This window comes from Pleurodeles waltl, chromosome 11 (assembly GCF_031143425.1).
Source record: "Pleurodeles waltl isolate 20211129_DDA chromosome 11, aPleWal1.hap1.20221129, whole genome shotgun sequence".
Classification (NCBI taxonomy): Eukaryota; Metazoa; Chordata; class Amphibia; order Caudata; family Salamandridae; genus Pleurodeles; species Pleurodeles waltl.
Genome location: NC_090450.1, coordinates 942429861 through 942447461, shown reverse-complemented (window position 1 = coordinate 942447461; position 17601 = coordinate 942429861). Strand labels below are relative to the sequence as shown.

The 17601-nt window shown below is 45.1% G+C and overlaps 1 protein-coding gene across 1 annotated transcript in view; it reads right to left on the bottom strand.

Annotated features, from left to right (window-relative positions):
• Positions 1-17601, bottom strand: part of SFI1 (SFI1 centrin binding protein) — a 328160-nt gene that overhangs the window by 38926 nt on the left and 271633 nt on the right. The window contains exons 27-28 of the mRNA XM_069215083.1: positions 1302-1743; positions 1041-1197 (exon numbers count right to left, since the gene is read on the bottom strand). Coding sequence (XP_069071184.1) covers positions 1041-1197; positions 1302-1743 — 599 coding nt within the window. The remainder of the gene's footprint in view (positions 1-1040; positions 1198-1301; positions 1744-17601) is intronic.

The following is a 17601-nucleotide window of genomic DNA, read 5'->3' as shown; positions in this document are numbered from 1 at the left end:
CTTGCCAAATAAATTATCAAAGCAGTGTTAAAACTAAGAAGAAGAAAATAGCTACTTACCTGTAACTGCAGTTCTCCAGAATTGGAATCTTTCATAGATTCACATGCTTGAATCCTTCCCCGTCATCAAGATGGGGGTCCCCTGTAACTTAGAAAAGCAATACACATTGTAGGCCTGAGGGCCTTAGTTTAGTATCACATCACAGTAATTTTGTAAAAAAGACCAATGTTGTCGCCATCAGATTCATCATCCAGCAGGTGGGGATGGGAAGTGGTGATAGTAGAAGTTCTGATTTAAAAAAATATATATACATGAGACCGACAGACAGATTAGAAAGGAGAAAATGTGTGCTTCTTACTGCTTGCTATTCCGATTCAAGCATGTGAATCTTTGAAAGTTCCACTACTGTAGTAAGAAAATAGTTAATTACCTGTAACTGTAATTCTGTAGTATAAGAATCTTTCATAGATTGTCATGCGACCCACCCACCTCCCCAGAGAGGCTCCCCTTTATTTCCCTCAATTATGTACCATATATACGCACTAGTGCTGGAAAATCTGAGGGAATGCAGTCTTTCTCTGGAGGGTTCTAAAGGGTGGTCTCAACTGATTGGTGAGCTCTAAAGTGTGGTCCTTTTTTTAAAAATGACTGAGATATGATCCTAAACCAAGACCCTCAGGCATATAATGTGTACATCTATTAGGACATTGCTTTTCTAAGATACCGGGGACTTCCGTCTCAACGACGGGGAAATCAAGCATGTGAATCTATGAAAGTTCCAATACTGGAGTAAAGTAGGATGCAAATATTGACAATGCTGAGCACTAAGAGCCATTCGTAAAGCTGAGTGCAAAAAACAAGTCACAAAAGATATTTACTGTAGGTAAAAACATGAAAACAATCCTGAGGATGAATGGAATACAATGAAAAGGTGAAGAACAGCTGAAACAGAAAGTAAGCTACATCGTTTAAGTACACAATGCAGGCGGGAAGTAAAATAAAATAGCAGTCAATATTACAGTGACCTTAAATTAATCTACCTGTAGTACTGAAGGGAGAGCCGGAAGTGTGTCTTGTGGTAATGTCTTCATATGAAAGCAGAGAGGAGAGTATATCTTTCTGTCTTCTGTCTAATCCCTGCTTGAAAGAGTGCTTCCCACGGACATGCTCATTTCCAGTCCCAGAGTGAACTGCATCCTATGACAATCCAAAGAAGTACAGGTAGAACAAAAACCAAGCCATTTCACCAACACAGCAGAGAAATACAGATTTAGACACATAATTGTACATGAAACTCGTACCTCTGATGTTTCGCTTCGGCTGGTCATGAAGTACGAAGGAGGCATCAGCTCCACTTGTGGTGCAGCCTGTTCCTGGCAAGAAAGTGTGGCTTCCCACGAGAAATCAGCAGGGCTGCCTAAAGCACCATCGGAGACTGGTTGGCCCACTTTACAAGAAGTTGACTGATCCTCTGCGCGTGGACTCTGTACATGTGAAATGAGTGGTACATGAAGTGATGATGCACTCAAGGACAAAGGAGTGGGCAGAGGTGCCAACCTGGGCTCAGCAGTGCTTCCACTAGCAGTCAGACTGCCCGAGGACTCCATTGCAGGCAATGTGAATGAGAGGGCTTTAGGATGTGACTTTTCCCTTTCATCACTCTTTAGCAACTGATATCTGCTTGAAGATGGAGAAAGGAATTCTGGCCTCCTTGGTGGCAGCCTGACTGGACGCAAACCATGCCTGAGAAGATGAAAAGCAAAGTTCAGACGTTGTTCATGACGTTCATGCCTTACATTCTGAATTAGTGTGCAAAAGCATTACTGAACTCAGGATTTCCTTGAATAAGTATTGTAAAGATTCAGAAGAAAAGAGGTCAACCATAGGTGATCTGGAAATAGAAATTTTCAAGGCAAAAAAAAATAAAAATAAATCAACTGACACCTTGACAATTCCTTGCCAATACTTTTACCATGACCACTGGAGGAGAAGAGTAGCCATGCTGGGTATAATCGGTATCAACTTTAGTGCCTGCAAGCGTCACATTGAACTGGTGTTTAAATGATAGAACATCAGTGAAATGTCATCGCTCCACAAAATGTATGTCTGCACACAGACATCCTACAGAGACAACAACAAAATATGTAGACATCCTGCCATCACTACAGAGAAAAATGAAAGGACAATTTAAATCAAATATACAGAGCTTTGTAAGCCCAGCTGACAAAACACGAATGACTACAAACAGAGGTGGAACAAGCAGTTTGTGGACAGCTCATGCAATGTGATGTAGTATTCTTGAAAGAGGTGCATCTTCAACTTTCTTAAATTGGAGCAGCGCTGCCGTGATTCTGATGGATACGGGGATGCTGTACCAGATCCTGGGTGCATAATGGAAAAGGCCTACTTCCTTGAGCCTTTTCCTTCTTTTTTACACTTCTTAATCTGCGGTCTGAGTGTGTCCTCACTGTGGGTATGCCGAGAGCCACTAGAGATGGTGAGCTTGTCTGCAAGATATGCTGGAGTTCTGGTCATGATGGCTTGTATGTAATGAAGCTGGTTTTGAATATGGTGCAGGCCAGCAAGGTCAGCCAACGGTGTTCCATCAAGATGGGGGTAATGTGACATGGAAATGTTACTTCTAATCCTGGTTCTGTACTGTAGGTGTCTTCATGGATGCCATAATTGCTAAATAATTCCCATCTACATGCAGGGATCACAGAGGACTTAACAATATGAAATATTTTCAAAAGGTGAAATCTGTTGTTTATAATGCAGAGAGTACCTCCAAGAAAACTAGTTAATACTGGGAAAATTAAGGAAAGACTGCCTGTTAGGCAGCATGCAGCGCAAGAAGCCAGCAGCTTCTACATCCTAGGCTTCATAAAGGCAGTTACCAGAAAAGCTCAGTTCTTTTTAAAAGGCTTTAGTATCCATATCCGGTAAAAATCATAGGCACATTAGCAAATGAGGTTAGATGGTTGCATATGATGCTACCTATGATATAGAACCAGTATTACAAATAAATAAAATTTTCTTCTACACTGTATGATCTTCTTTGATAGTCACAAGTGCCAAACATAATAGCACGCCTATCACCTTTATTCAAAGCTCAATTCTGCTGCAGTGCAAAACAAAGAATAATAGAATTTTGACTGCTAAGAGGAAACACTAATTGAAAAGATTCTTTAAAGCAGCTTGATTGGCTACAGTGTCAAACTGGTAGGTGCATATACATATATATTTCCATGCAGCTGCTTTGAATGACTACAGTTAAGACGGTTGTGTAGAAAGCGCTTTGGCTTTGACAGTCAAAGGTGTAGTGGCAAACTGATAACTGCCTAATACATGAAATGAATGAGTACATGAAAGCAAATGTCTTGGCAGTGACTATTTTGATGAGCTAACCATGTGAAAGGTGACAGTAATTGACAAAGAGCTGGGTAGATTACCTAAATTATATTGTTATCGCCAGACAAAACCCAGCACCCTTCTGATACATATGTAATGCAATGAATTCTCTGTCAGAGTGGTGGGTGTTTAAAAAAAAAAAAAAGGGTACATAAAAATACTGTTTAATTTGAAAGTCTGAAACCACTTTTTGGAAGAAAAGAAAGACAAGTTCTCATAATCACAGTTAGAATGAAAAATCATATAAGGGTACAAAGCAGAGGTAGCCTGAATATCGCTCAACAATCTGCTCGCCACTAGAAAATCTACATTCCAAGGGAGATGCTCCAATGAAGCTATATGTATGGACTTGAAATTAAAAGTCATTAATTTACACACAAAAAACCCAAACTTTGCTCCCAAGGAGGAGAAGACTTGACCATAGGAATTTTGCTGTGACATAATTCCCGCCAAGCGTACCTCGACTTGAGCAACTGTAGTTTTGGCTTTATGCCAACTTGAGCAGAGGAACCAGGTGGGCAAATTCCAGGATGGTGCATTTGGGTAGAACAACCATCCGTCAAGCTTGACTGAAGTTTGATCCAGTTTTCATGGAAGCCTCTTGTGTGGTTCCAAGGATAGGTGGGGAAAATCTAGAAACCATCACTGCCTGGGTTAATGAGTGTCATTGCAGTTGCAGACTGTTATAGTTTGAAAAAAACAGTTGGAATGAGTGGAAAGAGATAAAGGAATTTCCCCCACCATCAAAAGTGCATTGCCAATCGAGCTTGGTTCTTTAAAGACTCTGCTAAAGACGTGTTTGAAACTCCTGGAAGGTGGACTGCTTGGATAAGCAAGTTCCTTGCCAGAAGCCAATGCAGGACTGATTTGTATTTGCCTGGGTCCAAAATTAGGTGGCATGATGTGCACAATAAAGATGGACTGGGTTACTGCCCGAGTAATTGACAGTAGCTGAGATTAATTTAAGCATTCCATCCATCACTTTTTTTTGATAATTTAGTGTGTTGCCCTAAGTGAGACGGGTATGCCCAGACTTGGGTCTTGTTCACACTGTCACTGGAACCAAGCTACACCTGGTTGATGAGCCCTAACTAGGGTGAAACTGGTCATGGGTTGCTTGTGTTCCAGTTCAGGGAGGACCTGGCCTTGCAGTTCGGACTGGACTGTTCCCAACTGAGAAGGCATAGTATGCAAAATAAAGATGGACTGGGATGCGGCCCGAGAAATAACCAGTGGCTGAGATTAATTCAAGCATTCCACCCATCACTTTTTTTCATGCATTAGATGATGTAAGTAAGCACCCCATTCCTACAGGAAGACATCTGTTACAATGGTTTGAGTTGGGAATGCCTCATGAAAAGGAGCATATTTTAAAAGCATATCTTCCTTCTTGTACCACCAGAGTAAAGGTTGTTTCACTGTCAGAAAGAGGGGAATACTGTCACTAAAGCTGTATTCCCAATGTGACCACTGATCTTCCAGACACTGCTCAAGAGGCCTCATATGGAGTCTTACATTGAGAACTCTGAATTTGAACATACCCATTGAGCCCACACGAGATGACACTTGTTGAATCTTTGGGGAGAATCTAGAGGCACAGCTATGAGATTGTAGAAGCTCTCTCCGTCAAACTGGGAATTTTCTCAAAACTGGCATTGTTTATAGAGGCTCCTCAATATGTGGACCTTTAACTAGAGAGGGGTTGATTTTAAGTAATTTATTTGAAAAGTTAGAGGGTGGAGGAGAGTGACATTGAAGAGGAAATCTTGGTAAGTATTTTTCAAGAAACTACTTTTTTTCCAATCAGCCAATCATCGAACAAAGGGCAAATCAAGATTTTTCCGTTTGCAGAGGAAAGCTGGTAAAAATGTTTTTCAGTTATAACAGATGAAAGGAGCAGACTTTAGCCCAAAAAGCAAGACTGCGTACTGGTAGTGAGGATTCCCCTCCATGAACCTAAGGAACTTTCTTCCGGGTAACACAGATGTCAAAATATGTACCCTGAAAGTACAGTGCACAAGTCCAGTCTTCCTTCTTGAGCTAGGGGAAGATCGGATGAGGAGCAAGCACGCAAAACCTCTCTCTCCTGGGCAGCTCATTATCAAGTTTTATGTCTAAATATGTATAAATTATTTCTTGGGGCCTTTTGTATGGGCCAAAAATGTATCTCCAATAAAACCTTCCCCTCCTTCAGGATTAGGCATTAGCTCCATGGCTTTCGTTTGCAGAAACCTTTTTCTTAAGAGGTGCAACTGGTCCTTGGGTGTAGCCTTCTACAGAATAGAAGGTGAAGGGGACTTGAATTCGAAGGAATATTCATTCTGAACAAAGTTCAAAGCACATTTGTTGGTGGTGATCAATCTGCTACACTAGAAGATGTAATGAAACGGCTACCTAATACCAGAGTGGTAGACATAAAAGAGGAAGTGATAGAGTCATTGTACTGAATTTGAAACAGCCTCGCGTGATGAGGATGACTGCTGCTGAGACCTCTATCTCGGTTACTGTTATTGAGGATGTGGTTGGTACTGGTAACAAAAGGACTGAACCTTCCGCCCAGACCACAAATGGTGGTTGAGTTTATATTTTGAGATGGAAAAAACTTTTTCTATCCTCTAAGCACAGTGCTTTTAACAGCTTGCAATTCAAGCTTAATCCTCTGCATTTCATTGTCACCATGATGACCAGAGAAGGGAAGATTTGTTATTTTGAGCTTTGCCCACCATTATACAGATGTAAGGTGCAGCTAAGAGGCTTTACTCGGGCAGATGCCACAGCAGAAGTCTGAAGAAGTGAATGCCTGTAAATCTATTGCTAAATGCTGAATTCAGAATTATAAGCCCTCTTGTACTATATCTTTAAAGATTTACCTGCAGTCTTTAGTGTGTTCTTCTGAAATCTGCTGGAGGTTTTCCCAAACTGTTCTATAATATCTATAGATCTAGTGCAGTGGAACTTCGGACTTTCATGCCTGCGTCATATCTTTTACATTATCTGTCAAGAGGGACTGAGATATCTGTGGCCAAGGCATATCTGTTGTGAATGGTTAATACAATGCTTGAGCCTGGTTTTGGTTCTTGTCTAAGAAAAGCTGGGTCCTGTTCTAGAAACTTATTTTGTTTCAGAAGCAATGAAGTCTGCGCAAAGACAGAGAGGGGGTATTTTCATGCTTTTGCGGTAGACCTTCCGCCTTATATACTTCCACTGGTTAGTGCAGTTATGAAGGAGGAACCTTGGGCACATGTGACTGTACCAACGGTGGGAGCGACGATTGGATTTATGGAAGTATGTCTCTGCCACATGACTGGCCTCATTGTCAAAAGGAGACAAGAACTTAGGTTGCGATAGCATTGGAAAAGGATTATCAATATCACAAAAGGCAATAGGAGGAATGCTGGTAAACAGTCTACACACTGCACTCACTCAGTGCAGCATTACAAGCCATTGTTTTTCATCCTCTACGCCACTAGACAAAGCCCGCCCTTATGCAAATCAGTACTTACTGATTCTGCTCCTCATGGGAACAGTCCATCCTGAACTGCCTGATTAGGCCCACTCCAGAAGTAAACACACGCTACCCCCCAGACAGGTTTCAGCCTTGATAGGTCTGGTCAGTGAGGAGCCAGGTCAGTACTGATTTACACAACGCTCACCCGTGTCTACAGTGACACGGGGTGAAAAAGAATGGATTGGAATGCTACATCAAGCGATTGCTGGTTGACAGACTTTTTGCAAGCATTGCTCCCATCACCTTTTCAGTGATTAATGGTACGATCTGTGTAGCCACTGGCTTGCCCAGATGTGGGGCCCTTGCTCACTGTGCCATAAGATCCTAGCTATACCTCACTGAGGCAGCCTAACAAGGGAGATGACAATGAACTCTGTGATATTGATCTTCTCGACAGAGAATTAATTGGAGGTGGAGTGTCAAAATGATGTTGAATGGTGCTAAGTCAAAAACAGCAGCACCACGTCGAGCTGTGACATTGACGATATTTTAGATGCCAGCAGCGGCTTTTCTCTCCAAGCCAAAGTATTTCTCGATAGGGAACAAATTGCTACTATTCCTAGTTTTGACAGGAGTCTTGAAAATTGTAAGAGGCATGCGAGTGATAATGATGGTGTTGGTGATTCATTTTTGCCTTGGATCTGCTTTGCAAGCCTTTGGAACTTGGGGGCACAGCTACAATGTAAGAGGTACCCTTTCTTGACAGACTCATCTGCTGCACCTTGAGCCTCTGCTTTGCTTATAAATTATATAATCAGAGATTTAAAAGACTGTTTCTATAACACAATACCCCTTTATTTTAATCTCATCTAAAGGAGAGATCTTGAAAGTGTGGAGCATGCCCCCCCCCCCCCAGGGGTCCGTCACCTGAGCTCCTGGAGGGTGCCCTTCCCTCAGACACATTTATGGATCATTGCACTGGAATGAGGGGGGGCAGTGCTTTTGAATAGGTTTGGGAGTGTGAACTCCTTTTGTACATTTCCACATTGTCTTTGTTTACAAAATGCCACAGGAGTGGGCTGGGCGAAGAGTGCTGGGTGCAGTGTCTTTAATCACAGGCAATCTGGATTATATATACAGCCATCCAGTGTCCTGGCTCAATGAGGGCCTTGGGGTCCAATAACCATGGGAAGAAGTGAGGTGCACGATCCATTTTTCTTTTTTTTAACGTAAAGCCTCAGAGGTGACCTTTCTGCTATGGCCTATGAGAGGGAGGCAGTAGTGGTTTCTTTATTGGAGGTTTAGGTCTCAGTCCCTCACCAAATCTGCAACCACATTATCATTTTTTTCATAAAGGTTACTGACAAATAGTAAGCATATAAGATGTAATGATGAATGCCTGGCTGCTTGAGCCTCACTTGTAGTAAAGGCTAGGCAACCAGGCCCTTCCTGAAGTTCCAGGGCGTAAAGCCAAGTTAGGAATGATGGAGTCACGTCAGACTTACCATTGTACAGCCTGTCACTTTTACATCAGTGGGTAGTGCAGACCAGCTAACAGTGGTGCAGCATAACGAAGTATCCTCAGGCTTTGCAGAGAGAATGCCTGCGTGAGGCTTCATGTCACTCATACCAGACTCAATGTTTTGCTCCCTCATCACAAGGTGGGGTGGGAGCAAGCTTCACCGTTCCCATCTAACTCTGTAATAAGATGGGGAAGGTTGGAGTTCAGAAAGGAGTCCTGTCTGTCATATCTTGCAGTGCCAGGATCTGCCTCTTTGGAGAGAAGGATATTAGTGTGTGTAACGATGAAAAACACACAACCTGACATTGAAGATACTGGCTGAAATGATTCTTGGATGCTGAGATAACCGAATCAGAGTTCTATGAAGTCTGATTTTGGTATCTGCAGCTCCTAGCCAGCGCTAAAGTATGGAAAATAAGATCAGCTGATTGCCTTAACATTTGGGAAAGGTAACAGTGTTTGCAGCAGTTATCCATAATTAATCTGTTAATCCAAAGGCAAAGTTTCTGCTTGGTGTCGTCAATTGTTTCCTCTGCACTCTATTATGTACCTTGCATACTTGTGCCACTTAAGGTCCTTTCTTTTCTGTATTTCCATCCCACAATTTTCAATAGCCACTTAGGGGGTCATTCTGACCCTGGCGGTAATTACCGCCATGAAGGAGGTCGGCGGTAGCACCGCCAACAGGCTGGCGGTGCACCGCTGGGCATTCTGACCGCGGCGGTTCAGCCGCGGCCAGAAACGGAAAGTCGGCGGTGTACCGCCGACTTCCCGCTGCCCTTGAGAATCCTCCATGGCGGCGGAGCGCGCTCCGCCGCCATGGGGATTCTGACACCCCCTACCGCCATCCGGTTCCTGGCGGGTCTCCCGCCAGGAACAGGATGGCGGTAGGGGGTGCCGCGGGGCCCCTGGGGGCCCCTGCAGTGCCCATGCCAATGGCATGGGCACTGCAGGGGCCCCCGTAAGAGGGCCCCACGAAGAATTTCAGTGTCTGCTTTGCAGACACTGAAATTCGCGACGGGTGCAACTGCACCCGTCGCACCTTCCCACTCCGCCGGCTCCATTCTGAGCCGGCGTCCTCGTGGGAAGGGTGTTTCCCGCTGGGCTGGCGGGCGGACTTTCGGCGGTCGCCCGCCAGCCCAGTGGGAAAGCCAGAATGACCGCCGCGGTCTTTTGACCGCGGAGCGGTCTTTCGGCGGGAACCGCTTGGCGGGCGGCGACCGCCGTCCGCCGCGGTCAGAATCACCCCCTTAGTCTATGAAATTATACATTGGGTTTTTCTTTTTAATCAGACCTGGGTACAAGGCATTCTGAAAATGAGCAGAATATCCTGAGCACTGATCCCTAAATTAGACTTCAAAGTTCCTAGAAGCAGGAATCCACTGCCCAGTTAGGACTCTTACACTGAGATAAAATAAAGTACAGACTTTTGCTGTACTTGAAAGTTAATTGTGCATTTCTTTTCTCTGTGATAATATGCTTGCAGTCAGGGAATTAATTAATCAAAGCTGTAAAAAGTCAAATGTTTTAAAAAGCCATGTTTTTGCTTTCCTATGTGCTTTACCATGTGCAGAATGAGATACATGAAAATCTGTCTTTTTCATGCAAGCCTTTCCAAAACATTATTTTGCAATTTGTGCTAACATGTATTAGGTATAACTGGAAGGCTGATTCTAAGACTTTAGGCCTTTGTATAATGTACAGGTTTATTCGCTGGGCATTTTATTGGGCTGAATAAAGTGCAGTCTCCAGTTCTCGATTACAACCCTAAATTCTCCAGATCACTGTAAACTTGATGAACAAGTTGCTTACCTTCAGTAATTCATTTCCTAGTAGAGACTATCTGGCTGCCGATTCCTTACCTTAGAATTTCCAGGAGGCAGCTTGGAATCCAGAACTTCTGCTAAGCAATACCACTGCGTGACATAGGGTGGCTCAGTTCAGATCCGCGTGGCATCGTTTGCATCAATGTATCCATCTATGACATCATGGTCACCTATAAAGATGCCATCTAGGCACACGTACATCAGTTACTTTTCCACAAACTTTCATGCCAGAAGCGCACATCCATGGAAGAAACTGTCAAGTTTTGTCTGTGCCAAAGCTAGGGCCCTGAAAGGACAACCTTCAACCCTAGTAAATGAGTCCGTAGGGCGGGGAGGCATGGGTGCGTGTAAAGACTCTGCAGCTAGATAGAGTCACTTCCAGGCAATGCGTTACCCAAGGTAGACTCTCCGTGTCCAGTCCAGAGCCACAAGGATTACTTGGGCCAGGTCGTTCTTGAACCTCTTGAGAACTCTGGGCAGACGTGGTATGGGCGGAAAGGCATACAATGAGGCCTGAGCTCCACTTGTGACGAAAAGCGTAGCCGAGCGAGTGCCACCTTGGAAGGTCTAACCAAGGCTATCCCCATTGCTGAAAGTGTCCTTATGCCACCTCCGGATGGAGATGCAACTCATTATCTGCTAGGCATCGACAGGTGAGTTCTCCCGCCCTGGCGTTCAGAGAAACTGCCAAGTGTTGAACCGCCAGGGTTATGTCCTACTGTTCCAGCCATGTCCAGAGGCACAAGGCCTCTTGACAAAGGATCCACAACCCCGCACCGCCCTGATTGATGCAGTACCACACTGCAGTAGTATTGTCCATGAACACCTGCACTATCTTCCCCCTGACAAAGAGAAGAAATGCCTTCAATGCTGGCCGGATCGCCTGGAGCGCCAGTAAGTTGATATGGGGTCCGGATTCCACTGGAGAGGAGAATCCGCTGATCTCCACCTCTAGCAGATGACCATCTCATCCCAGAAGTGACACATCTATCACTACTGTGAGATCTGGTTGGGGAAGGAAGAGTAGTTTGCCTCTGGCCCAATTGCAGTTTGTTAACCACCACTGCAGGTCTTTTGAACTTCCCTCAGAGATCTGGACTGTGTTGGAGAGATCCCCCAATGCTGCGCCCACTGGAACCTCAGGTCCCACTGCAGAGCCTGCATATGCCATCTGGCATGATTTACTAACAGGATGCACGAGGCCATGAGGCCCAGTAGCCTCAGAGTCTGTCTAACCGAAATCCAGGATAGAGGCCGAAACATCAGAATCATAAACCGTATATCCTGGACTCACTGCTCGGAGGATAAGTCTGAAACTACTCCTTGAACCTTGCCCTGTAGATATCTTAACCCCCGAAGGTGTGACTTTGGCGCATTTACAGTGAACCCCAGCGAAGACAGAAGGTTCGCTGTAGTCTGGAGGTGGGAGACAACAGCCTGGGGCGAGTCTGCCTTCAACAGCCAGTCGTCGAGGGAGAGGAAGACTGAAACCCCAGGCCTACGCAGATGAGCTGTGACCACCGCTATCACCTTGGTGAACACTGGAGGGGCGCTGGAAAGGCCAAAGTAGAGCACAGTGAACTGAAAGTGCTTGTGGCCTACCTTGAACTGCAGGTAATGCTTTGGGGAGGCAGGATAGGAATGTGTAAGTACACATCCTGCAAGTCCAATGCTACCATCCAATCTCCGTCTAGGGCAGACAAGACCTGAGCTAAGGTGAGCATACTGAATTTCTCCTTTTTGAGGAAGAGACTGACACCCCACAAATCCATAATAGGGCGTAGACCTTTTTTTCTTTTTGGGTATCAGAAAGTAGCAGGAATAATAACCACTATCTACTTCTGATATCGGGACCCTTCCTATGGCTCCCTTGTCCAAGAGAGACGTAACTTCCTCTCGGAGTAAGGTCAAATGATTCTGCGCCAGCTGTTCGTGTGTTGCCGGTATTGGGAGAGGAAGGGATTGGAAAGGAAGAGCGTAGCCCCTCTAAATGATCGACAGTACCCATGCATCCAAGCTAGTGGACCATCAGAGGAGAAGATGGTGTTGTATTCTCCCTTCAACTGGCCAACCATGGTCCTGCAAAATCAAACTAGGAGGGCTTGGAGGCTGCAGCTGCCAAGGGCTTGGTGGGGGATGACTTTTGTCTACCAGACTCTCTAGGACTGAAGGGACCACGCCCACGCCTTTGCATCGCCTGGTGTGGTTGCACAGGTCGGTGGCTGCCATAGGGCTGGCACGGTGCCACGCCCCTTCCATCCATATCCACAAAAGGAGCAAAAAACAGACGGTGGACAGGTGGTCCTCAAGAGGCCCAAGGACGTGGCTGTAGCCTGAGAGTCCTTAAAGTGCTCCAGCACTGAGTCTGCCTTCTCGCCAAACAAGAGACTTCCATCGAAGAGCATGTCCATAAGGTTTGCCTGGACATCCCCCAAAAAGCCTGGCATGGTGCCGTAAGGCCAACATCAATGCAACCGCTCTGCCCAGCGATTCCGTGGTATCCAGGCCACACCGAATGGTGAACTTCCCTGCATCCCTCCTATCTTTTACTGCTTGGGAGAGTATAGCCCAGGCCTCCCCCGGGACCTGAGGCAGCACTTGCGCAACCATATCCCACATGGTGGAGGTGAGAAACGGTCCAATAAGCATGAGGTGTTTACCGACCTCAGTGACAGGCTGGTGAAAGAAAAAATCTTCTTTCCAAGATGGTTCAGCCTCTTGGATTCCCACTCCGAGGGAGCGGAAAGGAATGCATCATGGGAAGTTGAGGCCTGCACTGCCAGGCTCTCAGGAGTGGAGTATTGGCGGAGGAAACTAGGGTCACCCGGTGCAGGGCGATAGTGGCGGGCAATCATCCTATTTACAGGTGCCCTTTGTGTTGGACTTGGACCAAGTTCCCAGAAGGACATCAGTAGGTGCCTCGTTAAAGGGCACAAGGGGTTCGGAAGTAGAAGTCCCAGGCTGAAGCACTTCAGTCAAGATGTTTGTCTTAACAGCCACGGAGAGCAGTTCGAGGACCTCCGCTGCCCTACGCACCACCATTGCATAGGAAGCTCCCTCCCCCATAGCCACTGAGAGAGCAAGCCAGAATCTGGAGAGGTGTCCAGTTCACTAGCCTCTCCTAGGTTCCTTCTACAAGTCCAAAGATCTTTCTAACCGGTGTTCTAAAGGGTCTAGTGATCCCTCCAAATCTTCTCCCATGCCTGGCTCTCAAAAATAAGGCTCAGGCAACAATCTGGCACCTGTGGGTGCCGTCGGAATCAGCACTGTGTGACGCTGTTCCGGCTCTGAGTAGTCAGGAATCAGAATGGGGCTGGTGCCACCGGTGGGTGCCAGGAGCATCGACGTCCGGACCGGCACCAGAGGTGGTCGCCTGGGTACGACCAGTGCTGGTCCAGATCTGGAGTTGGATCCATGAGACCCCATCGGAGCTGAGGCCGAAGCCGCCAGCACAGAACCTGATGGAGCCTCCTCTGACCCTGCTGGGCCTGAAGGCAGGCCAGAGTGGGTAGGTCACCTTGAATATGCAGCGCATGGCCTCATAAAATTATTTTACCTGAGCGGGTGTCGCTCTGACTCCTGGAACCGGGGGAAGGCATGGAGTCCGACTGGGCAGCAGCTGTGCCGAACCGTGACTGGGGCGTTTATGTTCCTCGCTCGTCGTGTCAGCCGACGGACGAGGTGAAGTCAAAGTCCGTTTGGACACCCCTCCCCCATGTCCCGGGGACCTGTTTTTTGTCCTGGGCCCAGCTATGGGGCTTTGGAAAGTTTCTTCTTATAATTATAAAAGGGAGTGTTTATAAAAATAAAAATAAACTCCATAGATGGATTAGTATCGTTAAATAATGAGTACAGTTTTAGTATTATTATGAGTTAATTTGAGCCGCGGATATGAGAGTTTGTTAGTTGGATTGACTGGAGTAATGGAGGGGTGGAGGAGGAAAGAAATCCAGAAATGTTAAGGAGTATATCCTTCATTTACTCAACCCAAAGTCTTGGGATGAGTAAAGGGGGCGGAGGGGGAAGAGTATGTGGAAGGGTTAGGGAGAGCATAGTAGCAGGGTGAGATAAATGCAGGAGAATTTAGTAGGGTTGTGTGGGAGGTTACAGTAGTAGAGTGAGGTTTGGTGAGTTAGATGTGGAAGTGGAGGGAAGAGCTTAGGCAGAGATATTTAGGAGATGAAAGTGGTAGAAGGGATTTGGGACGAGTCAGAGTGAGAATGGAGGATAGTTTGATAGAGACATGACATAAGAGTGATGAGTAGATAAGTGTGATAAGATGAGAGCAGGAATTCATAGATATCTAGTATAACAACCCACCCAGGAGCCATGCAATGATCTACGAACATGCCAAGCACAGAAACAACATATACACACATATATATATATATATATATATATATGTATATATGTATATATATATATATACACACACACACACACACACACATATATGCACATACAATACATAATTAGAACCATGGGTAAAAAATACTTACAGGTTTAAAGAGTGTGTGTATTTTATTGTTATGACATAATAGCAATATATATTTTCTAAAGAAACTATGAATAAATAGAAATACACATATAATCTGAAAAAATATTTATCAACATCGGCATATGCAGTTCATAGTTGTTTGAATAAGCTGGTTATGAAGGAAAGAGCCAACTCTTGAGTAGTTTTCTGAAGACAAGAAAGTTATCTGTGGCTCTTATAGTTGGGGGTAATGAATTCCATAGTTTGGCTGCTTGGACGGAGAAGGATGTACCACCTATAGTCTTTTTCTTGTATGGTGGTGTTCTAAGGCGGGGTGCCAATCTTGAGCGGAGGGTTCTTTGTTGGGTGTATTTGCTAATTTTCTTTCTGATAAAAAGCGGTCCTGTTCCATGTATAGCTTTGTGGGGGATACAAAGCAGCTTGAAAGTGCATCTTCTGGCAACGGGTAACCAGTGTAGTGCTCTCAAGGCAGGGGAGATGTGGGCTTGCGGCTTTATATGTAATAGTAGCCTGGCTGCAGAATTCTGGATACGTTGTAGTTTCAGATAGAGATGATCCATGGTAGAGGCTATTGGCATAATCCAGTTTGTATAGTACAAGCGAGATAGTAGCTTGCATCTTGTTTGGAAATCCGAGGTGGGGGAAGATGCGTCGTAAAGTCTTTAAGGTGATGAAGCTTGTGCGTGCTAATTTGTCTACTTGGGCATTCATAGTTAACTTGGAATCCATGGTGATTCCTAGGTTTTTAACTTCCTTGGATAATTGAGGAGGTGGTCCGAGATCGTCAGGCCAGACGCACAGAGGGTCATAATTTTTCCAGTCACCACATATGAGTATTTCTGTTTTGGAGGTATTTAGTTTGAGATGGCTCCAGGTCATCCACTGATCAACGGCTCTGAGGCAACTGAAGATTTGTCAGTTTTCAATGTTTTTGGGGCATTCTAATTTAAGTAGTATTTGTGTGTCATCTGCATAGTTGTAGCATGTGAGATGGAAATCATTGATCAGTTCTGGTAAAGATATCATGTAGATGTTGAAAAGCAAAGGTGAGATGATTGACCCTTGGGGGACCCCTGCTTTTGTGAGGTAGGGTTTGGATGAGAAGGGGGGCGAGTGGATGATATTCAATCTTTTTTGAAGATAGGAAGTAATCCAGTCGAGAGCAATCCCTTGTATGCCGGCATTGTGGAGTCTTTGAGTTAGGGTGTCATGGTCAACCGTATCAAAGGCAGCTGAGAGGTCCAAGAGAAGTAGTGCAGCAACTCCATTTCGGTCGACTGTGTTTTTAAGATCGTCCCAGATTGCCATGAGTGCTGATTCAGTGCTTCTTCCTGGGCGGAATCCAGTGTGGAAGTCTGAAAGTATATGTGTGTTTTTTATATATGCTCCGGGATCCCCGCACGAGGGCAGGAATATTCAATGTTTATGACTATTGATGAGGATCCCCTGGAAGAGAAAGGCCTGTCAAAAAGGGACAGAGGGGTAGCTCTCTCCAGATCTGCCCTAGCTGGCCTTGAAAGAAAAGAACTGATGGCCGCGTGCCTGGGAGGTGCCTATATAGGTGACCGTGCTGTCAAATTCGGCGCCAATGACGCCACACAGAACCGAACAGAGCCACCCGAAAGTGCGTGCAGGGGTATTGCTCGAGCAAAAGTTTCCAGATCCAGTCTGACGCCTAGTGAAATTCATGCCATGGATCAGACATATACAGATGCAGTAATACTATCTAATTAGGAACCCTATTGTGACTCAGAAGTTCCATTATGGTATCAAGAACATCAGGCATGGTTTGGTGGACAGCTGCCTCTTGTTGGCCAGACTTTTAGAATGGGTCCCTTGAGTAATGAAGGGGCTACCTGGCCTGTATTAGCCAGGTAAGCAACATATCACGTCACAGGAAACCTGAAAAGCTCCAGAGGTAAAACAATGCAGTGCAGGCAATCTGTCCCCAGACTTTTAATGTTATCATGGGAAAAGCACCCACAAACCGTGATGAGATTCCATCCAGGATCGCTTGTAAAACTAATTGGTTAGAAGCAGTTTGTCTTCATACAACACCCCAGAATAAAAAAGGGATTTTACCTATGTGCTCTCCACTTGGAATGGTATCACCCGTAGATTATACTACACGATGAACAATCTTTGTAAGTATTTACACTAGTAGGTATGGCATTACCTTATTGGTGGTGGCACCCAAGGTGCTAAAACAGATATAGAATGAGCACAGAGCTTCACCACGTCTTGATTTAGTAATGAAATTAATAGGTCATTTTGAAACAGTTTCCTCAATAGTTCCAAGTAACACCTGAGGACAGTGGTTCCTGGTTCAAGATTGTCAATGGGAAAATAATTCTTAAGCTGCAAAACCGCAACTCAAAGCAAAAAGTGAGAATGAAGGCTCTGGTAAAGACAAAACTGCACCAGAGGTTAAGAAAAAGCAGAAAGCAAAACTGAAAATTAGGAATGGATCTTCCCCATCACAGAAGTCCAGCAAAGGCAGATATAATTTGAGGCTCTGTGATAAAATTAGAAAGCAGCAGAGTGGCTGTATAGGAATTCTGACAGCCACTCTTCCCATTCTTTGCAGGACTCTGGTGACAGTAGAAGGACAGAAAGTAGTGGACGGACTGAGCATTGCAGAAAGGAGCAATATGAAGAGGTAAACTGAACCAGCACATGAGGTCGATGTTAGTATAAAATAGAAAAAGAAAGGCTTAGATTGATTTTAAGAAAAATAAATTAGCCAGTTAAACAGAAAAACATCCCCTGCACATATGGATACTTTTGCAGAACAGGATTTGAGTGCTAGAGCTTCAGGACAGCACAGCAGAAGTCACAGTAGTTCACCAGACTCTCAAATAGCATGTGATGGGAGCCCCAACTAAATAATGAATAC